The sequence below is a fragment of the Lissotriton helveticus genome, chromosome 6 (assembly GCF_964261635.1).
Source record: "Lissotriton helveticus chromosome 6, aLisHel1.1, whole genome shotgun sequence".
Taxonomy (NCBI): Eukaryota; Metazoa; Chordata; class Amphibia; order Caudata; family Salamandridae; genus Lissotriton; species Lissotriton helveticus.
Genome location: NC_136067.1, coordinates 3,310,904 through 3,334,248, shown reverse-complemented (window position 1 = coordinate 3,334,248; position 23,345 = coordinate 3,310,904). Strand labels below are relative to the sequence as shown.

The window sequence follows — 23,345 nt, the reverse complement described above, 5'->3', positions numbered from 1 at the left end:
TTTTAGGTACTTGTGTGGAGATGCAAAAAAAGTGGTTGCCAAAGCTTTGAAAGTAGGGAAGAAACACAACTGTTACACTGGCTGCCTGTATCTCAAAGAATCATGTTTAAGTCCGGCTGTATCATATACAAGAGTCTACAAAACATAGGGCCTCAGTTCATCAATCAGTTGGTCTCCAAATACAAGCCCACTCGCAATCTTAGATCCATCAATAAAGACTTGCTGGTTGTTCCCTCTTACAGGAGTAAGCGTCAGGGCGGCAGCTGTTTCCATTACTTAGCTGCTGTCCTATGGAACTCCCTACCACTTTCCCTTCGGCTCAGCCCAGACTTTCTAACTTTTAGACGTTCTTATAAAACTTGGCTGTTCAGACAGGCTTATTTTCAGTAAGTTGTTGTGTTAGGTTCCTACTTCAACAGCGCCATGAAGCCCACGGGCGTACGTGCGCTTTACAAAAAAACCCTAACATAACATAACATAACTGTTAAAATGTAATAGATCTGTAATGAGCAAACATAATTTAAGACTGTCGGTAAAAGGAAACAAGGTTGTCAAGGAATCGCTTTAGCTTATAAATAGACTTTGAAAGCACATTGTAATCTATCTAGAACAATCTAAAAGGTTGTGGAAACAGCCATGTGATGGTGGCAGCAATCTTTCATTTCAGGAGGGTATGAGTACCATTCCCTTGGACTAAACCCTCTGCTAGGCAATCAGAGTTCCAGTGAAGACATCGTCCATGTTTTTCCTTTCAATCCACCTCACCTGCGCATCCAGGAAGTCTGCCACGGTGAAACTTGCGCTTCCTGGAGAGAGTTCTTAACGATCTGCAAGAGATGAAAGGGAAAAGAGAAATCTAAGTTCATTTAATGTTTACCTCCTTCATGCTTGTATACAAGTCAGGAATTTGAGACAAAGGAATCACGATTGAGCATCAGTAAAAGAACATGGTGGACAAAAATGCAAAATACGCAATTATTCACTAACAGCCACATGCATCATTGTAGGAATTTGCGATTCCTAAATTGCAAAAATTAAGGAATCGCAATTTAGGTTTCGCAAATTCCTATGCATCAAGAATTCGCAAAAGTTTTTGCGATTTCTTAATTTTCGTTATTTGCGATTCCTTAATTGCGAATCGCAAATAAGGAATCGCTTTACATTGATTCCTATGGGCCTAGAGGCCCATAGGAATCAATGGGAAGGCATTCTCATTTTGCGAATTCGCAATTAAGGAATCGCAAACTGAGCATGCAATTTCAAGGGTGCAGGGGGGATCCAAAGGACCCCCCCTGCACCCCTGAAATGTCACATAAGTACATTTTACTCACACACATGTCCCAAGGGCATGTGTGTGTGTAAAATATAAGTTTCAAAAATGCACTTTTGTGCATTTTTTAAACTTTTCGCAAATTACCACGAAGGTTTACTTCGTGGTAATTTTCCCCTTCCTAATTGCGATTTCGCAAATTTAAAAAAATTCATGCACAGCATTTGAGAAATTGCAAAATTTGCGATTTCTTAAATGCTATCGCAATTTCAGAAATCGCAAACAAATTGCGTTTTCTTAAATTGCGAAAAATGAAAAAAAAATGATGCATCCCAAAAAAGGTTTTTGCATTCGCAAACGGCCGAATTTTGCGATTCGCACCGTTTGCGAATGCAAAAACGCTTGATGCATGTGGCTGAAGGTACTTAATTATTATTCAGTGAATCGTGCTACCTGCGCTAACCAGAGAGAAACATTAAGGAAATCACGAAGCGTGTGCCCAATCCAGAGACAAGTTTAATTCCAGTGAGGAAAGAACTAGAAGAGAAAGGAGAGAAAGAACTAATGTTTATAAGGATTTTCATGAGAATTAACAGGTATCTTGACAGGTATCTTGGGTCTAGATTGAGAGATGCAATGTAAATTATTGAAACTGTAAATCAAAAACTGTAAAGGTTTTTTTTTTAAACTAAATATTTGTTCTTCTTGCTGTTCAGACACTCGAGCACTGAGAGGCAGATGACAGACGAGCCTGGGGTGATACAAGGAAGCTGTCATACAGTCAGCAATTGGCTATTTTCATGTTGTGTCCCATTCCTCTTGGTGTAACGCCAGAATGAGTGCTTTGTTCAACTCGCTTGGTTGAGCATCGGGGGTGTGGATGGACAAGCATCGTGATTCGCTCCTGCTGGGCCGGTTATCACAGGTTAGTCACTCTCTGTTCAGTAATATTGGTATCTGACACAAAAGGACTGCTATCACTTGCTGAAGCAGTTTGGCGGACTGTTTTCTCTGATCCCAGGTCTCACAACATGGTGTAGTCATGATGTGGACACCGGTGACAGCTTGCCGTCAACAGGCCAAAATGTGTAGATTGTTTGACCAGGTCAAGGCCAGCATCAAGGTTGGTGCTTCCAAGAATTTGGGGCTGGCGTGACTGAGCCCCCCAGTAGTCCATGGGCCAGCCCAGTGGTACTGGTGCTCAATCCCAACCCCAAAGGGGGGGGGAACCTGAGATGAGGTTTTGTGTTGACTACAGGGGCCTCAATACAGGCACTAAGGCTGATGCCCACCCCATTCCAAGAGCTGATGAGATCATTGATAAGTTGGGGGAAGCTAAGTATTTGAGCACCTTTGACCTGACATCAGGTTTTTGGCAGATTGCCCTCACTCCAGGAGCCAAGGAGAGGTCTGCTCTCTCCTGAGGGCCTCTTATAATTCAAAGTAATGCCCTTTGGGTTGAAGAATGCCCCACCACTTTCCAGAGGTTGATGAATCACGTACTGTCAGGATTTGAGAGTTTCAGTGTAGCTTATCTTGATGATATAGCAGTTTGTTTTTAGCTCCACCAAGGAAGATCTTCTGGTCAGGCCCAGACTGGCCGTAGTGGGCACTGGGCAATCCCCTGGTGCGCCGCACGGGTGGGGGCCGGTTTTGGGCCCCTGGGGGGCGATTTTGTTACAGGGCCGTTTTTGCAAAATCGGCCCTGTAACAAAATCGGACGAAACCGGCCCTGGCAAAGAGCTCGGCGGTGCCCCCAAACCCTGGGGGGGGGGAGGGGCAACCGAGCACTTTGCCACGGCCGGTTTTGGTTCCCAGTCTGGCCCTGCCTCTGGACCAACTCAAGAAAGTGCCTCAAGGCCTTGCAGCAGGCAGACCTGACTATCAAGGGAGGGCTCTGTTGTGTACCTGCGCCACCAGGCTGGTGAAGGCCATGTACAACCTCTCCAGCCCAAGATCCAGACCATCCTGGCTTGAGAGCCTCCTAAGACCCAGATCCAGGTCAGAGCCTTCTTAGGCCTGACAACTGGATACTATAGGAGATTTGTGAAGGGTTATGGTACCACAGTCACACTGACTTGACCTCCAAAAAGCAGCCAAGAAACGTTACCTGGAGTGAGCAGTGTCAAAAGGCGTTTTGCACTCTCAAGAAAGCACTGTGCTCAGCACCTGTCTTGAAGGCCCGCGGCTTCAGCAAAGAGTTTATTGTCCAGACAGATGCCTCTGAACATGGGACAGGTGCAGTGTTGTCACAATTGAATGATTTGGGTCAGGATCGACCAGTCGCTTTCAACGGGTGGCTCCTTCGTAGAGAGCAGAATTAGAGTGCCATTGAAAGGGAAGCCTTTGCTGTGGTTTGGTCCCTGAAGAAGATAGGACAATACTTGTTTGGGTCTCACTTCAAGTTCCAACCAACAGCATACGCCTCAAATGGGGAATGCAGATAAGAAGAGAGAACCCCAAGTTGTTACTGTGGTCCATGTCCCTACAGGGGATGGACTTCACAGTGGAGCACAGACCTAGGAGTGCCCATGCCAATATAGATGGCCTCTCCAGGTTCTCCCACTTAGATGATGAGAAAGGTTAGCTGCTCATCGCCTTTCGTCGGGGAGGAGGCCACGTAATGAAATGCCTCTTTTTTACTGTCACTCCCAAGTCTTTAGACTGATGCAGCTGGTTTTACGACTCTAAGAGTGCACTGAGATCTGCTAACCAGACCTCAGTGCCCTGACCCTAAATGTATGTTGTATTGGCTGTACCCGATTGGAAATGGCTAACTTACCTGTGAGTCCTAGGTATATGGTGCTCTGGTATCCAGGGCATGTAAGTTAGAGGGGTACTTTTAGGGAGTGAGGGGTAAAAAGGTCCCAATCCCTTACTAGCCAGAAATTGAGCGTGGATTCTTCTTTTTCTGGCTCTTGCCCTTGACAGGGGGAGTGACCCCTAGCCCCCCAAAGTAAGCAAGATTTAAACAGGTTTGTCTGGGCAAGATTAGTTTCATCTGAATTTTTCTGGAAGAAATTCCAATTACGCACTGGTTTTTCATGCGGTGATTGTAAATTTATTTGTACTCTATTCGTAAGAGTAGGTGAAAGGAGAAACAGCCAACACGTGTTTCGCCCCCTTACATGGCCTTCCAGCCTGGGGCTTCCTCAGGGCTGTACAAACATAATTTAGTGAAGGGAACATAGTCGGTTAGTGTTGTGAACACGTAAAGGGGGTGGTGGGGAGGGCAAATAGGTCGGGGTTTAGGAAAGAGAAGAGGAAAAAGAAAAATGAAAAAAGGTTAGGAGGGGAGGGAACACAAAAGACAAGGGTGTGTTAGTATTGGGAAGGTTAGTGTATGGTAGATGAGGATTAGATGAGAGAGGTATGGGTACTGGCACGGGGAGTAGAGAAGAGAAACCAGTTGTCAAACTGGTTTCACCAGAAGCGTATAGCCCTGAGGTAGCCACATCATTGGGATGGGCTTGTGAGGTCTGAACACTGAGAGAGGGGTCTAAAGGAAGTGGCCACCAGCAGAGATGGAACCTGGTAGCCCTTTGGCTACCAATCGCATCCTGCTCTGAGGCACTTTCTGAGCATAAAAGAGGCACCCCTGGCACCCAGACCTCAAATCTTGACTGACTTGGAAGAAGGACTGCTCTGCTGCACTGAGGAACCAGCAAAAAGAGGCTGTACTGATGAGGACTGCACCTGCTGCACCTGGTGGCCAGTGAAGAGAGGGACTGTGACTGCTGTGTCCTATTCAAGAAGGGCCAGTTGAATGGTAAGAAAGGTAAGAAAGCCTGCTGGGGGGGGGCGGCAGGGATGGTAGCCCAAAACCTTCAAGTGTCTACTACCTCTGCCGTGCAGTACTGAGGACGAACACCCAATATACAGAGTTGCACCCAAGTTTTCTGAACCCGGGAGTGCTGTCGGAGAGTTGTTGGGACCCTAGGAGGACAAGTTATCGACCCAGGAAAGATTGGCCTGTGACTGGGACAATAGGCGACTAGTAGTCGATTGGCAACTGGACTTTGGCCAGACCGGAGAGGACTTTGTGGGACCTCGACCCTACAAACGGGACCCCCTTAACATCTTTGTAAACCGAGCAGTCCCTGTGAGAAGACTCCGTCAACCACCTTGCATCTACAGCATCCTTTGAGCATCTTCAGAATCCTTTAACCCTTGCATCAGGACCACTCCATAGGAATCATTTGCAACGAGAATAAAGTGCCTGGAACTGCTTCTTCTGTGGAGGTAACTGTTTCTAAGGACGTTGCCAGTTCCCCTGACTAGCTCCCTGCTGGAGTTTGTCGCCTCAAGTATTTCCACCGACTGCATTGACACTCACCTATGTTTTCTTTGAAAAAGCTTCTAAGTGCCCAATTCATTGAATTTGCCAAGGTTTGTTCGCTATTGAGTGAAAATGCTGTGATTTATTATTTTTTGTAAAATCCATATCTCCAGAACCTTCCGTGGATCTTTTTTGTTCTAGTGTCCAGTGGGGAACAGGGTCAAGACTGATTTGCATGTGGCTGGATGTGAACTGGGGTGGCGACGTGAGCTAAAGAATGATGATGGATTTAACCCAGATCTGCGACTGGAGGTGAGTGTCTGAAAAGTCTCAGAGCTCCAGCCATCATCTCCTTGTTTTTACTTTGTTCGCCCTAAGTTGGCAGGGTATTCCCAGACGTGGGTCCCTTGCTCACTGATCTTCTTGGCTGAGGAACTGGGTGCAAAAATTATAGCCTACGCGGATGACACCCAGCTACTATTTACTTGGCCGGGATCGGATCTGGATACTTCATCTGTCCAGACCTGCCTGTCATCAGTCTTCCGCTGGCTTGCACTTGCCCAACTGAAGTGCAATGAAGACAAATCGGAAATCCTCCTCTATGGACAGTTCCCTGCCAATTTCAGAGAATCGTTGTGGCCTTCCGATGTGCCCCGCCCTAATTCTGTGGGAAATCCGGCGAAAAAATTTGGGGTGTGATTCGGGAAAAACCTAAAATTTGATGAACACATTAAGAAATTAACCAGTGTATGCTTTGGTAACCTCAAAGCCCTCCGAAGATTTTTCCCCCTGCTCCCGAGGGAGGCCAAAGAAATGGTGGCGCGTGCCCTCATACGCCAATGCCTTGTTTATTGGTATTCCGGCCTATTTGATCAATCGCCTCCAGATTATACAGAATGCTGTGGCTAGACGTCTCTTTAACATCTCAAGGAGGTCTAGTGTCCGGCAGCATCTGCGTAGTCTACATTGGCTCCCAGTGGCTCAATGGGTATTGTTTAAGACCCTTATCTTTTCTTACAGAGCCATCCACTCTGTACTTGAGGAGGCGCTTCACTTTGTATACGCCTAACCGCCCCCTCCGGTTGGCCACTCCACGATTTCGACGCGCGCACTGAGGCGGGCAATCTATCTCTTTGAAAGCAGCCACTGCATGGAACGCCCTCTCCGTGAAGCTTCGGGCCACTCAGGACTTCAAGTTTTTAAAAAATCACTCAAAACTCATCTTTTTAAAATGACTGAGTAACTCTCCCATTTCTCTGCCTACCGTCCTTCTGCATGTGCACGCGCCAGGACACTCTTGAGTATTTGAGCGCGCTATAAAACTACATATAACGTAACATAACTTTGCCACTGGATTCAGCGAGCCTGGCCAATAAAGGGTATTACCCAGAAACCGATCCCAGGATTCTTGTTTCCGGTTCAGGGAAGACCTGGCTTGGCAGTTTGAGCTGGACTGTTCCCCTGAAGCACATGGTCAAGACTGATTTGAATATGACTGGGTCTGAACTGAGATGGTGAAGTGAGTTAAAGAATGATGATGGATTCAACCCAGATCTGTGACGGGTGAGTGTCTGAAAAGTTTCAGCGCTCCGTTCATCATCTCCTTGTGTTTGCTTTGTTCGCCCTAAATTGGCAGGGTCTGCCCAGGCGTGGGTCCCTTGCTCACTTTGCCACTGGATTCAAGCTAGCCCGGCTGATGAGGGCTGTTAGCCCAAAACCGGTCCCAGGATGCTTGTTTCCAGTCCAGGGAAGACCTGGCTTGGCAGTTCCGGCTGGACTGTTCCCATGAGGCACAGGGTCAAGTTTCAGTGCTCCGTCCAGCATCGCCTTGTGTGAACAATAGCAATGACATCATGAAACTACAACTAAGGAAACAGACATTAACACCTGTAGGTGCTACTAATGATGCAACACATTGCACCCACTCTTTCTCAGATAGGGTTGCCCTCGTCTTTTGTAGGTTTTTTACGTGCACTACACTGTGGGTAGTTGGGGATGGTACTGAAGGAGAGTGTACTGATCTTTCTGGGCTATTTCAAGGTGTGAGACAGGGCAGTGTCCTGGCCGCCATTTTGTTACTCACATTTGTAAATGGTTTGATTTCCTTCTTCACATTACAGGGGAAAGATCCACCGGAGGTAAAATCAACTTTTGTCCGAGCTCTGCTCCGTGCCGATGTCCCTGCCCTGCTTTGACGGAGACCGAATAGCCCCCTCTATGTAATTATGCACTTTATATTGAATGCATAGTATGTCATTTGTTAGTATGCTTTGTAATTAAAGTCGCTGTATGAGTGGGATTTTATGTCGCGGTTTCAACTTGGTGGGTATTTTATGCAAATAACTGTATTTTTATGAATTTTGTATTTTATTGTTCTTTCATTATTATTTTTATATAATCGAATAAAGATTATCAATCAATCAAATACATCCACCTGGATTTATGGGTTTGTGTGAGTATAAGGCAGAGGTCTTCAAACTGTGGGGCGCGCCCCCCTGGGGGGGCGTGGACATGCTCCCAGGGGGGCGCAAATAGGTCTGCAATTACAAGTAAATGAAGATAGCCTGGAAGCGCGAAAGATGCTGTTCTAGGCCATCTTCATTTACATGCAGTAGTTAAACGCCACAAAAAAGTGAAAGGACGTATTAGTAAGTGGCACTGGGGAGGCCAGTGAGTGTGAAGGTACGGTGAAAGACCAGGCTAAAAAGAAGGAAAAAATGCATTCCAAGGTTTTCTGTTCACCTTGGAATAACTACAAATAGAAACACGCACACAACTCGAGGACAAATAATCAATTATCGATCAATTAGGCCTATAGAGCGTGGTGTAGTGCCGGGTCATTAGGCAACAGTTTGGGTGTAGCCTGAAGGCTGGTTTGACTGCAGTTAGCGGTCCAGCTGCTCGGGGGTGCACGCCATAAAGCGGCAGCATTCACAGGGCTCGCTGTGGGTTTTGCAGGTGGTGGCAGCTCCTGTACCTCACTGGGGGCATTGTGACAGCGAGAGGCTGCAGTGATTATTACTGTTCTTTTTAACCGATGACAAGCGGCGCTCCTGCATGATTTAGATGCAGGCGCCGAACTTTCTTTTAATGTGTGCTATTTTCTTTATGTAAGCTGCGTTTTTAAAATACATCATAATCTGTGTTCTCTTACCTCTTGTGTGGCCTCCCCAGCCCCGGTCCACCACGGCTGCTCGTGCCGATTGAGTGGAGGGCGGGTGCCATTTTGGGTGTAGCCTGAAGGCTGGTTTGACCGCAGTTAGCGGTCCAGCTGCTCTGGGGTGCACGCCATTAAAACGCGATGTGCCCTCGTGCGCGCAGCGGACGAGCGCAGCGGGCGCGACGTCTGCGTCTGCGCTCGTCCGCGCCTCGGCAGTGCCCAGGGCCAGGAGCCCTGATCCCTTTGCGGTCAAGGATGTGGCAGTAAGGATTTCTTATAACCGGGATACATTGCTTAAACTAGGTAGTGTCTCCTGTGGCTCCAGAGACTGGGACGTCCTGAAGGATAGGACGAGGGTCTGCCCTTTCTGTCAGTTCCACTTCAACTTGAGTCAACCTGTTCCCGCCCTTCTCTCAGGCCACAAAACTAATATCCGAGCGGCACTCATCAATGCAAGGTCTATGGTAAAACATGCCGCTGACGTCCACGAATTGATTGTTGACGAACAACTAGATCTCCTATTTGACACCGAGACCTGGCTGAATGACTCCTGCTCGCCAGTGGTGGAACTAGCTATCCCTAGGGGGTATAAGATAGTGAGGGTGGACCGTCAATCTGGCAGAGGGGGTGGTGTTGCCATAGTGTTCAGAGATATATGGTCGATTAAGAAGGAATGTACAAGGGTGATCCCGGAGGCCGAGGTATTAGAATTCTCACTGGCCCTGTCTCCACAATTTACTCTAGGTGGGGTACTGGTCTATCGGTCCCCGGGTTCACCAGGCACTTTCCTTAAATTTCTTGATGAGATCATTGCCTCCCGGGCTCTCCAGTTCTCCAGGTTTCTACTTCTAGGTGACCTGAACATACATTTGGAGAACCAGCAGGCCCCTGGGTCGAGGGACCTGTTGGATCTATGTAATGTAACTCAAATGACCCAGCAGGTCTCGGCAGCCACCCATATTTGTGGGCATGTATTAGATCCAATATGCTCTAACTTTGAGCTCAGGGTATTAGCCCCTAGGCCTGTCACCTGGTCTGATCATTTTTTGGTCTGCTTCAATTGGAACATAGGCTGCTCTACTTTGTTACCTGGTAAGGCTGTCAGTCAGTATCCTAAAAAGATCAATATCCCAGCTTTAGCTAGAGCTCTGGCCCTTACATCTCCGGTCAAAGTCGCCGACTTGGATGGTGCAGTGGAAATGTTTTCCAACTGGATCTGCCAGGCAGCTAATTCACTTCCTCAGTCCACTACGAAGGGCTCCCCCCGGGGCTCCCCCTCTCAGCCTTGGTTTAACAACTCCCTCAAAGCTTTGAAAATAGTATGTAAAAAACTGGAGCGGGGCTGGCGCCGTGGGTATTGTCCTTGTGCGAAGACGGCACTTCGTGCAGCTCAGAGGGAGTACTACGCTGCTATTAAAGAAGCTAAAGGCAACTTTTTTGCAGACAGAATTTCTAAAGCTAACAACAACAGCAAGGAGATTTTTGCTATCGTCCGCAGTTTTCTAACCCCTAGTGCGGAACTTCCCCCCTCTCTGAACTCATTCCAAAGGTGTGAGGACCTATCTAATTTTTTCACCGCCAAGATACAAAAGATTCAAGACAGCCTACGGACTATCCCATTAGGACAGTCCCCTCTATCTATTCAGCCTGCCCTATGTCCCATTGTTCCCAGCCAATTTTGTTCACATTTTTCCACTGCCGAGGAGAAAGACGTCCTAGCCATACTCAAATCACTCAAATCTAGCTCGCCTGCAGACCCCTGCCATGCTAGGGTCCTGAGTGGGGTGGCAGAGACAGTAGTGCCGGAGGTAGTGAAGCTGGTGAATGACTCACTTCAATCAGGCAGGGTGCCTATGCAATGGAAACATGCAAAACTCCTCCCCCTCCTTAAGAAACCTTCTGCTGACCCCTGACTTCTCTCCAATTATCGCCCCATTTCCCTCCTTCCAGCCCTGGCTAAGGTGTGCGAGAAGGTGGCTTTTAAACAACTGGAGAGATTTGTGGAGTCCACAGGAGCCTTACATCCAGCTCAATCCGGATTCAGAACAGCATTTAGCACTGAAACGGCCCTTGTGGAAATTTCGGAGGCTATTAGGGAGTGTCTGGATGCAGGCGGCAGGGCGGCTCTGATCTTACTCGACCTCTCTGCCGCCTTCGATACGGTACCCCACCTCCAGCTCCTCTCCCGCCTGTCTGACATCGGGATTAATGGTACGGCTTGGGAATGGGTTAGATCCTTTTTGGATAACCGCTCCCAACAGGTGTGGATGCCCCCTTTCTCTTCATCAGATACCATGGTAGCAACAGGTGTTCCTCAAAGGTCCACCTTGAGCCCCCTTTTGTTCAATGTTTACCTCACCCCCCTGATCGGTCTTGCGGAGAGGCTGGGTGCCAAAGTTATGGTTAATGCCGACGACAAGATGAACAGTGTAGGCACGGCGCACAGCTTCAAGTTTGAAAGAAGTTATGTACTGTGAAGATAGGTGAAAATTTAAAAAGAGATCAAGGTGCTTCAGCAGGTGACGCAACTGTCCTAATGCGTCAAGACTGTTGAGGGGTTGAGTGCACTACTGGAGTGTAGGCGCATCCCTGCTTGAGGGCACACTTATGTGGTTCGTTGTTGTGACACAACTGACTCCAAAAAGATTCAAGGAAAGTTCAAATTATTGCAGTTTATTTCGAATGTTCATTTTCAAATTCTTGGGTTTTCCATAAATAACATTTAGAAGTTCATGATATCCACTTAGTTGAACTTTTGATCAGAAATGCTCCAATGCATTTCGGACCCGGAGGGTCCTTTATCAAGGAGCGCTGAAAAGAAACAGGATATAGCTCCAATCAATGGTTGTAAACATTTGCCAAACAACAATTCATTTGCGAACGTGATCAATGTTTCAACGTGAAAGATTTACATAACGTGGTCAAGCCACCTGCACCAGTGTGTGTCCAAACGCATTGTGGTGGTTTGTCGAATTTCGGTGTTGGGAAAGGTGGGAGCGTGGTCGTGCGCAAATCATTAAAAACATTAAGGCGAGTTCATGCTGGGATGGCTATTTCGTAGGTGCGTTTAACAGGGAAAGTAACGGGGATGATAAAACGGTAAAAAATATATGGTGAAAAATATGGTATAGATAACCAAGCCGCTCGTTAAAAAACGAGACTTACGTGATGCGCTTTACCGGTTCCTCATAGAATCTGGGGAAACATAAGGGAATGGGTACATAAGTTTCGGCTCGCTGGTGATTGCAACCTCGGCACATAACTGGCCTCGGATTTAAACTTACTGAGAATACTGGGTCGTGCGTGGCTTCACGGGGTATCTGCACCGGAGTCCAATGACTTCGCGAAGTGAACGCGGAGTCTCTAACCCAGGTCTAAACAAATGTAAAATCTAATGAGGGGTTCACGTGAACGTGTGGTGCGGCCATCTTGGAGTGGGGTAAAACAAAGGAAGTGGTAGAGCCGAATCGGTTTGTAAAGTGAATCAAACATTAAACAATGCAGAATAATCACAACAAGCAAAACTCGGTCACAGTGTATCGTTAGTGTACCATAGGGGTACTATAAATAGCAACTTAATTCAGTTCGATCATTTAAGCCATATGGCTTCAGTGATTGCAGTCTATAAATCCATGCTGTTTCCTTCTGCAAAAGTACCTTATTGATATCTCTTCCTTCAATTTTAGGAACAGTTTCCAGGATTAGGAATTTCAGTTGAGCCACGTTATGGTTCGCTTCGTTGAAATGAGTGGCCACGCTGGATTTGATATTTTTTGTGCGAATGTTAGACTTATGTTCGTTAAGACGGATTTTTATCTTTCTACTTGTTTTTCCGACATATATCATGCCACAGGGGCATTTGAGGAGATAAATCAAGTTAGATGTGTCACATGTGGCGTCTACGTTCAGTTTTATTTTGAAGCCTCTCATGGGGTGATTGAAACTGTTTCCTTTAATTACGTTGTTGCAGTTATTGCAGTGGTGGCAGGGGCGTGTGCCCGTGTGGTTCATTGGTTCCTTGCTAGTTTTTGACAAAATCTCTATGAGGTTTTGTGAGCGGGTGTAGGCAAAGATCGGTGGTTCCTTGAAGAGTTCCCCAAAATCTGGTTCAGAGGATAAAATTCGCCAATGTTTCATGATTATACTTTTGAAGGTTTTACTGGATGTTGAATAGCTTGAAACCAGAGCTATTTTCTTGTTGTCAACCTTGATGGTATCCTTTAGAGCTTCTGAACGAGGGATCCTAGATGCTCTTGTGACAGCTTCATTGATCACTTCATTAGGGTATCCTCTGTTGAGAAATCTTGTTGCCATGGTTTGCATTTGAGAAGTTGTAGTTTCGGGGTCAGACACAATGCGTTTGATCCTCAGCATTTGGCTGAATGGTAGATGTTTCTTCAAAGAGTTTTGGTGAAAACTGCTGTGTAATAAGGTGTTGTTGCGGTCCGTGGGTTTGCGGAAAAGGTCTGTTTGTAAGCCGTTGGCAGTGATTTTTATGAGTACATCTAAAAATGTTATTTCCTCATCACTGATGTTCCATGTGAATTCAATGCGATCATCTTTAGAATTCAAGTCCGTGAGGGCTTGTTCTAAGTTTTCTCGGGAATCCTTCCAAATGAAAAATAAGTCGTCAATGTAACGCACATACATTTTTAGATTGTCTGTCCATGTTTTGTTCATGTAAATGTTGTTGAGTTCAAATCAAACTGCAGTGCCCCTGCACTATACACAAATTGTATGATATGATAATACTATGTAGTAACATGCAATAGTCAAGCTAAATCCAAACACATAGTGAATATTCAAAATTCAGTGATCAAGAGCACAAGTGGAGGCTGTAATAAGATCTATAGTCCGTTCTTATAGTGTTCATTTCCTGTTTAATGTTCCAAAATCATAAGCCAACACGTGTTTCATCGCAGGGAACAACTGCGAATCTTCAGGGCTAGATAAATACAAAATGGGATTGTATAAGATCATATTCCGTTTGTGCCACAATTGTAGTAAATGACTGTATGGTGTACACCAAAGTCCGTGAGGGCTTGTTCTAAGTTTTCTCGGGAATCCTTCCAAATGAAAAATAAGTCGTCAATGTAACGCACATAAATTTTTAGATTGTCTGTCCATGTTTTGTTCATGTAAATGTTGTTGAGTTCAAAGTTCCCCATGTAGATATTTGCATAAGTTGGTGCGGCGCAATTGCCCATGGCCATGGCCATGCCGGACATCTGGAGGTACCATTTTTGGTCAAACGAAAAATAACTATGATATAAGGTAAATATCATAAGTTCCAGGATGAATGTTTTGAGAGAGTCAGAAATGTCACTGGAAAGTAAGGCTTGTTCGACTGCGTCATTCCCACCATCATGGGGAATGGAGGTGTATAAACTTTTTAAGTCTGCTGTGCATAAGATCAAATGTTCTTCCTCGTTGATCTTTACTAGCGAGAGTTTATTGAGAAATCCCGTGGTGTCCTTTATGTGACTTTCAAGGTTGGTGACAATGGACTGCAAATAGCGGTCAATGAATTTGCCGATCGGTTCGTGTATGGATCCTCTGGTGGACACGATGGGACGAAAAGGAGGGTTCATGAGGTCTTTGTGTATTTTCGGTAGCATAGTGATGGTGGGGCTTCTCGGATGTTCGACTGTCAAGTACCTTTTGGTTCTCTCGTCAATGATTTCGTTATCAAATGCTTTGCAAATGAGTTCTGATAATTCAGTTTTGTATTCACTGGTGGGGTTCCCACTTAGTGGCATGTACTTGTTTGAATCCGTTACGTGTTCCGTTATCCGTTGATTGTATAGACTGGTGTTGAGGATGACGAGGGCGCCACCCTTGTCTGCTTTGAGGCATTTGATAGAAGTATTATTGGCGATTTTCCTTAAGGCGTCCATGTCCTTATTAGTGATGTTATTGCGAACTTTCCTTCTGAAATTAATTTTTGAAATATCTTGTCTTACCAGGGTCTCAAAAGTGTCAATGGTTTTGTGACTGCTGGGGGGTATGTAGGTGCTTGATGGTCTCAGGCCCAAAAGTAAGTCCGGCTTAGTATCTTTGGGAGGTTCCAGGACCTTCTCAAAAAAGTGTCTTAGACGTAGTTTACGGGTAAATTTAAAGGTGCTCACTTCCAGCTCTAGGAGATTGGTGTTATTGGTGGGGATAAATGACATTCCTTTTTGAAGTGTTTTCAATTGGTGTTCCGTAAGGGCGGTATCCGAGATATTAATCACTAACGATTCTTCCTGGTTTTCCTGGACGACACCCAGCTTCTCTTTACCTGGAAGGGGGATGACTTGCAAACGGAGGTGGCCCATCGCTGCTTATCAGCAGTTTTTTCATGGATGGCCCAGGCTAGCCTGAAATGCAATGAAGAGAAGTCTCAGGTGCTCCTCTATGGTCATTTTCCACCTGCCTTTAGAGAGTCTCTCTGGCCTCCTGGATTTCCTTGCCCCTCAGGAGACTGCGGTGTTGCAAAAAAACTGGGAATCTGGTTTGGGGGCGATTTAGGCTTTCATGAACAAATTATACGGCTGTCAGGGGTGTGCTTTGGCACACTAAAAGCCCTGAGAAGATTCTTTCCCTTGCTTCCCCGCGCTGCCAGGGAGACGGTGGTCAGGGCCCTAATACTGGCACGCCTGGATTATGCCAATGCCCTCTACCCTGGCATTCCAGGATACCGTCTGGGAAAATTACAGGTCATCCAGAATGCGGCGGTCAGGCTTGTATTTAACATCCCTAGATGCCTAAGCGTGCGCAAGCAGCTGAGTAATCTGCACTGGCTACCTGTTGCCCAGCGAGTGCATTATAAAGCACTTACTATGACCCATAAGGCACTTCATGGTCAGGGACCTGCCTATATTGGTGCCAGGCTCTCCCTCTATACTCCCAACCGTCCTTTGCGGTCTGCAATGCAAAGACGGCTGGTGATCCCTATATTCCGGAGAGCGCGTTTGGGGGGGATGTCCTTTTCAGTTAAGGCCTCCACGCTTTGGAATGCGCTCCCTGAGGATCTTCGGCACATCGAGGAATTGGCTTAATTAAAAAAAAGGCTAAAAACTTATCTGTTTAAACAGTTCATTTAGTCCCTCCTGCCTCCCATGTTTACTTTTCTCCCACGCGCCAAGACACTCTCGAGTAGCAGTGCGCGATGTATAAATTCCTTTATAATAATAATATAATAACAGCGTAATCTGTGGGGGAATGGAATGAAATGTCTGCAGAGAAACTAAAACCCTATCTCGTTTAAGCTGTGAAAGTGTTCATCAACTACCAGTGGTCATCGAAAGGCATCAACGAGAAAAGTACTAAGAACTACATGTTGGGAGGCACAACAAACAACAGATTTTTCTTTTTTGTGAAAACAAACTTTGCACAAGTACAACCTCACCGGACATACTGCTGCATTTTATGGTATTTTGGAGCTGGTGAGAATAAAGTGCTCACAATGTTTCCGATTTTGCTTTCAAGTGTGGAGATTGCAGGCAGGAGAGTGATAAATGGATGGCATTTCTCACCTAACATTCTCGTTGGGGCATTGACATACATGATGGTGACTTGTCCTGCACTCAATTACTGCATCACACTGACAATTGGTAAAGCACTTTGAGGTTTTGCAGTTAGACATCTTGTTTTGTCACAGAAACTACATCTTAGTGTCTGCGAGACTACATTACATTTTGTAAAATGCAATATCTAATTTATGTTCTATTTTTGAAGATGTAATTATATTTGTAATAAAGAGGCACACACCTTAGTTGAAAAATAAATGCAAGTTAAACTAACCAGAAGGAATTATACTCTTTTACCTTATGGAACCTCATTTAGCTAATGTGATCACTGTAGATGTCTTCGTGTTTGACCACTGAGTTACAGAATTAACTCCTCCTCGGTGTATTGAGTAATAGTGCTACAATGTCCCAGTCTGTGACAGAAAGCACTGTGAATGTCATTGTTTTAAAATTGTATTACAATGTATAAAACAGACTGAAGCAAAATATGTTTTAATATAAAAAGAAGTGCTTTAAAAATATTCATTTTAGTGATAAGAATCCAGACTATACCTAACGTAAATATTTTTATATACGCCCATTAAAAGGGCGCACTCCTTTTAATGGACATATATTTCCTCTCAGAAAGAATAAATATTTGTCACCATGAAACTGAGTGACTATTAATTAAAGCCTACACTGGCTCCAACCATTGCACACATTTGCATTTCTTTCAGGTATCGGGCACCTTGGTGAGAAGGCATGTTCCTTCTTTAGTTCTCAATCTGTTTTGCCGCACAAGAGCCCTCCCCTCCACAGACACTCTGTGAGTGGGGACTAGATCTCAGTTATGACAGTCTAGCTATGAAAAAGAACATGGGGTGCATTTTCCTTGCTAGCATTAGGGCCCAGGACACCATTGTTCCTCACAGAACAGGGCCCAAGCAGTGGAAGGAGGCGAGCTAAATGTGCTATTCACGTGGTTATGTTTTTGAGAAAGCCTTCTTTGGGCATCTGACCTACAAGTATTAGCCCAGCTGAGTGGGCTGAGTAGACAGCCTGCTTTGCAGCGCTGTAGGCATCTTTGATGCTGCAGCTGCCTGAGAGGACACCGGCACACTTCCTGTGCCAGTGTTTTTCTTTGAGACTTGGAGCAATGACCCAAGGGAGGGGGAAATTAAACCGAGGCGACACCTTGATTTGGGCATCAGAGAGATGAGAGGGTGAAGAGTGATGGGAGGGAGAGGGTTGGTGTGAGATGGGATCCCATGTTGGGAACGGTCAGAAGCGACAGCAAGGCAGCAGCTATTATTAGTGAAGCTAGACACTTTTGCCAATGGGCCCACTGCATCACAATTATGAATGTTTTACAATAGAATTTGGGCATGGGGGCTCATTTTCCTTGCTAGCATTAGGACAGATGACGCCATTGGCGCAAAACAATTGAGGAAGCATGCAGTAGCTAATTTTCTTTCAGACAGAGGCTAGACTTGTTTTGAGATTGAAGTGATGGTCAGACATGGTGGAGAAGGAATGAAAGAAGAGGAAATAGCTTGTTTCTCAGGGCTGCAGCCATCATTAGTGCAGCAGGTGGAGTGCATTGGGGCCCACGGCACCCCAATTATGGGCAGTAGTGTTTGTGGTCAATTCTGTTCTTGCTTGGTACTGCACATTTAGGGGCCCATTAGGATCACAGGCGGATCGCCACTGCCCGCATGGCGGTGGCGATCCGCTCGTCATCCGACCCCACCCGCCACCCATTTCCTCCCTGCCATATTACTATGGCGGAGGGGATCGTGGCGGACGGAAAGACCGTCGGCCGCTTTCCCCCCGGGTCAGCGAGTTGACCCGGCGGAAAAGGGTTTAATATGGTGGCGGTGTCTGTTAGACACCGCCAGCCATATTAACATGGGTGTGGAACGATGCCTTTCTGTGGCGGCATTGCCGCCATGGAAAGGTATGCGGGAATCGACTGCGGGGGCCCGTTTGCGGGTCCCCAGGTACTCTGGGGGTGCACATGGTGGGTACCTATGGTACCCCCCATCAGTTCCATGCGCGGTGCCTGCCATGTTGTGCATGGAAGTGCACATCATGCCTTCCTGGCATTGTGGCGGCCGGTGCTGAGTGCACTGCTCACCACAATGCCAGGAATGCAGGATATGCCTGCCACTGTGGCCAGCGCATCCTAATTGCCCCCACGGGACCCCCGCCCTTATGGCGGGCGGTCCCTTTTACCGTGAGGAGCCATCCTAATGATATTCAGAACAAGAAGCCAGCGGTGCTCAGTGCTCTGACACACACAGGGGGGGTGTGCTCTATTCAGACACCGCAGGTACAATACGCCAGCAGCTGGATAACTCTCTGGTTGTTGAGCTCACGCCCAACACCTGCCCATCTCGTGGATGTACAGGTGCATTCTGGGTTTAGTTAAGTATTTATGGTCTTAGAACTACTGGCACCAGAATGCACTGTGCCGAGCAGCCATGCCTGCTATGAGGCATCCGGAGGCCTACTCAAGCCATAGCCTAGACAACAGTGGAACATGGCCCAACACGAGCCAGGGCTATAGAGCCGAAGACCTTATTACTTCCTTCATCCTGCGTTCTTAATGCTTTGAATTCTGGGAATTGCAGTTGTATTTCCCATTTTAATACTGTAGCCACATGGAAAGAAAATTACTTTCTTGGCACGGCTAAACATACAAGTATTTCCCAAGCTCAATTGAATGCAGTGTTCCTTTCACGTACTTGTGTCTGCATTGCGATGTCAGTGTTGTAAAAGTTAAAAGTAAATAAACAGCATCTCTTGGTGTTTCATTTTCACCGCTCTGTGGTCAGATATGAGTGGAGCACTCAGTTGAGGGGCTGTTGCTTATGTACTAGGGGTTAGTTGCACAAACATTTACATTAAGTGACTTAACTGCTGTCCTCCCTTTCCCCCCACCCCTCCATCCTCATGCACTATTCAGAAGACATGGCAATTGACTTCTACACCTACACGCTCCCCTACAGGACTAGTCTGGTTAACCTCTTCCTCGGCCAAGGCTCCCTTCCTGTTGCCCTCAAAACAGGTCAGGTTACCCCACTCCTGAAGAAACCCTCTACTGATGTGAACGACCTTAACAACTTCCGCCCTATCATCAACCTACCTTTCCTTGCTAAAATCATTGAAAGATGCATAGCAGAGCAACTCTCCCAACATATCAAGGACAACAACTTTTTTGATGAACTTCAATCCGGCCTCAATCAAGGCTGAAGCACTGAAACAGCCCTGCTACAAGTTATCGACGATGCCCTGCGAGTACTCGACTCAGGCAAGACCTGTTTCCTGATCCTTCTGGACCCATCTGCAGCCATTGGCACTGTTAATCACAACACTCTTCTGAACACATTAAATCGAAGAATGGGAATTGAAGGCACAGTGCTCAAATGGTTTGAATCATACCTCTCGGGCAGATCTCAGAGAATTAAAAATAGCAAACTGTCTCTCTGCATCAAAGGCTGAGGATGAAGCCATCCCTCAAGGCTCGAGCCTCACGCCCACCCTTTTCCATCTTTACATGGAACCCCTGGGAAATCTTCTAAAAAAGTTCAAAATCCGTTAACACATTTATGCTGATGATACACAACTCTACCTAAAGTTGTCCTCCGCACACAACATTTCTCTCCTTGACACCACCCTCAACTCCATCCAAGATTGGATGACATCTCTACATCTAATTCCCAATCTCTCTAAAACTGAATTCCTTCTTCTCTCTACCTCGAACTCTCCTCCTCCTGTTCAATCATGGTTGGATAATCTGAACATTCTTAACAACAAACCTTTCATCATTGACAGTGCAAAATCCCTAGGTGTCACCCTGGACAAAAGACTTAACTTACATTCCCAAATCAACACCATGGCCAAGAACGCTCGCTACCAACTGCACTTCTCTGGGAGACTCGGTGTTTCATTCCTGAGCAAGACCAGAAAGCTCTGGTCCAATCGTTGGTTCTCTCCAGACTGGACTACTGTAACGTTCTACTTGCTGGCCGCCCCCAAACCCACCTATCCTCTCTCAAATCCATCCTCCATTCAGCAGCACATTTCATCTATGGGGCCAAAAGAAATGATCATTTTACATTTTGATTTCTCTTCGCTGGCTTCCCATTGAAGCTAGGTCAATCTACAAGACTGCCTGCATCACCCATAAAGCAATTCACACTTCCACCCCTCGCTACCTGCCCAACGAACTCAAAATATCAGGAAGCTAGAGACCTTCACGCAATGCTGAAAATGTCCTACTCGAATCTCCAACTTTCAAAAGGGAAAGATGTATGGTCCAAACCTTCTTAGGTAATGCAACTAGAATTTGGAACTTGCTATCTCCAATCCTTCGGACCACTTCCTCTTTCTGGATTTTCAAAACAGATCTGAAAAGTCTTGTCTTCCAAAGATACTTCTATGAATAACTCTCCTCACCACAGGTCAGGACCCTGATTGCCTCTTGTCACTCATGAGAGCTTAATTTTGTAAATATGTATTCTATATTTATATAATGCTAGTTGCGCCACTTTTCGTTTTTTGTCATTTTAAATGAATCTGTAACTTGTCAATTTGTAACTTTCACCAGAAGTACCTATAAGTAGTGTTACATACTTCCATGCTACTCTCATTCATTATGTGATTTACTTAGTTCTATTGTAAAGCACTCTGACACCTTTGGGTAAAGTCTGTGCCATATAAAAATGCATAAATAAATAAATAGGTCAATGCTACTGTCGTGTCTCGCTAGTGGGCGCAGGACAAATGCCGAACTCTGCACACAGGTTAGTTATTCAATGATTCTTTATTGCGTTCTCTCTGATGCAGATTACATACAGGTCCATCCCCTCAGTCTGTCCTGGTCGATCTAACGTCCTTCCTGTCCCCTGACCGGATGTGGTGTCCGGTGACCTGGTCACCTCCCTCATGACCCACAGGGTCCTAGTGTCCTCCAGTCCTTATCTGTCAGGTCATGACATCTCCCCCCTTGTTGCAAACAAATGTCCATGGTACTGTTCCTTGTCGGTGAGTAAGAAGAGAGAGAGAGAGAGAGAGAGAGAGAGAGAGAGAGAGAGAGAGAGAGTCCATAGGTCTGGTCGACCCTTCTCCCCAGTCTCTGCCTCCTACGTTTCATCACTTAGTCTCTTTGTTCCCTTGCATTCCCCTCTTGTTCTCTGCCATCAGCTTTGCTTCTGTTTTTCAGTTGTTCTCTGTCTTCTCTCCACTTGCCAGCCTCTCTTCGTCTGCTTCTGGCTCCTCTCTTTCTCCGGCCGCCCTTTGTTGTATTTGTTCCCTCCGGGATTCTTTTTCGTTCTCTTCCTCTTTCTCTGGTCCCTGCGTCTTCTCTTCGCTTGCCTTCAGCTTGTCTTTTATTTTTTTCATATGTCATGGTCATAAAACCCATTGTTTGGGCGGTGCTGTTGCTCATCAGGCATGGTCCTGGGACATCGCCCTTTAGAACATGGATGTCCTCTTTGTTCTTTTTGTCTTTAAATCTCAGTTCTTCTGTGAACTTTCCCAGGTTTGTCACCTGTTTCTTTGACCCCCTGGTGAAAATCTTCACATTGGACGCTCTCAGTGTTGGCTTTACTTCCATCTTCTCGTACTCTGATACACACATGACATTGCACGTTGCACCACTGTCGAGTACAAAGTCCGCTTCATGCGCTCCTACTCCTATCTTTGCCGAGTCTGTCTTTCCTAGGGTGCTTCTGTCTGTTAGCTGTGGTGTTTCTCCTTTTCCGTCTTCCCCACTCAGTTCTGTGTGAACCTCCGACATGTGGTATAGTCTCTCCACTTTCTCTTCTTCCTCTTCTTCGCCTGATCCTCGTGATGAACTTCTCCTTTCTCTGTCGACATACCTGACATACCTTGTTGTCGACTCTTGTTATCTTCCTGTTCTTCCTCTGTCATCTCTGACTTGTACGCCTTGGCACACACTGGCATAGTGGTTTCTTCCATTGCATCTTTTGCACGTTTGCCCAAATGCTGGGCACGGGCCTCTGTGTGGAAATTCCATTCCGCACCTGTAGCATGTTCCTTCAGGCTGTCTCCTCTCTGTTTGCTCCCTCCAGTCATTCCTCCACCGACCTGTGCGATATTTGCTTGTCGTGAAGTGTGCGTTTTCGATTTCAACGTTCCTCCCTCTTTCTATTTCCTTAGCATGCGCTGTTGCTCTCGCCTCTGCTCTTGCCAGTGACAGGATGTTCTCAAATGAGGTCGGTTCCTTCAGTATTCTTGTCCTGAATCCTGTGTCATGACAGCCTTCAATGATCCGTAGCCTTATTGCTTGTTCGTTATCGAATTTGTCGAATTCACAATGTGTCACCAGTTTTCTCAGTCTTGTCGCAAAGTCATCTAGCGTTTCGTCAACTTGTTGACATGCAATGGTAAAGGTATATCGTTCAAAGTCAATATTTCGCTGTGGGTCAAACTTGGCCGTTAGGCATTTTTTTTTTATTTCTCATATGTCTTTGTTTCTTCGGTAGGCAGTGTCACCAGAAGTTCTTCGACGTCATCCCCTGCTAAGTTCAGCAGTAACCCTAGTCTCTTTCCGTCTTTTACATCTGTCGCTTCCATATATCTTTCAAACGGTCTGATCCACTTCTCCCATCGAATTCCTGTTTGTGGCTCCGATAAGTTGAACGGCAGTGGTCTCCTGTATTGTGCGCTGGGCATTGGGTCTGCCATTCTTGCCTTTTTGCCTTTATCTGCTCTTTCCTCCTCTTGTTCTTTCGCTCCTTTGTGCGTTCTTTATATGTTTCTTTTGCTCTTTGCCTTTTTCTTCTTCTTTTTTTTTTGTCTGTTTCCTCCTTTTCTTTTTGTCTGCCTTTTTCTTCTTTTCTCTTTTGTTTGTCTCTTTCTCCTTCCTTTTTTTTTTGTTTAGCCTTTTCTGGGCTTTCCTAGTCCTTTTTGCCTTTATTCTTGTCTTTTTTGTATCTTTTTCTGCTTCTTTTCTTCTTTGCCTGACCTTAAAATGGCCGCCCTGTTGATTTCTATGGACCCTCTTCGTGTTGTCCTTTTCCAAAATGGCCGCTGCTCTTCTCGCGAGATTTCGCGATCGAAATCTCGCTCGCCTGACTTAGAAATGGCCGCTTCCCAGATCTCGCCTCTGATTGGCCT

At 46.1% G+C, this 23,345-nt stretch overlaps 1 protein-coding gene across 1 annotated transcript in view; it reads right to left on the bottom strand.

Annotated features, from left to right (window-relative positions):
• The window catches only part of LOC144761537 (extracellular calcium-sensing receptor-like), a 225,735-nt gene extending 224,916 nt beyond the window's left edge, over nt 1-819 (bottom strand). Inside the window, exon 1 of the mRNA XM_078646854.1 lies at nt 766-819. Coding sequence (XP_078502980.1) covers nt 766-773 — 8 coding nt within the window. The 5' untranslated portion in view covers nt 774-819. The remainder of the gene's footprint in view (nt 1-765) is intronic.
• Nucleotides 820-23,345: the final 22,526 nt, after the last annotated feature.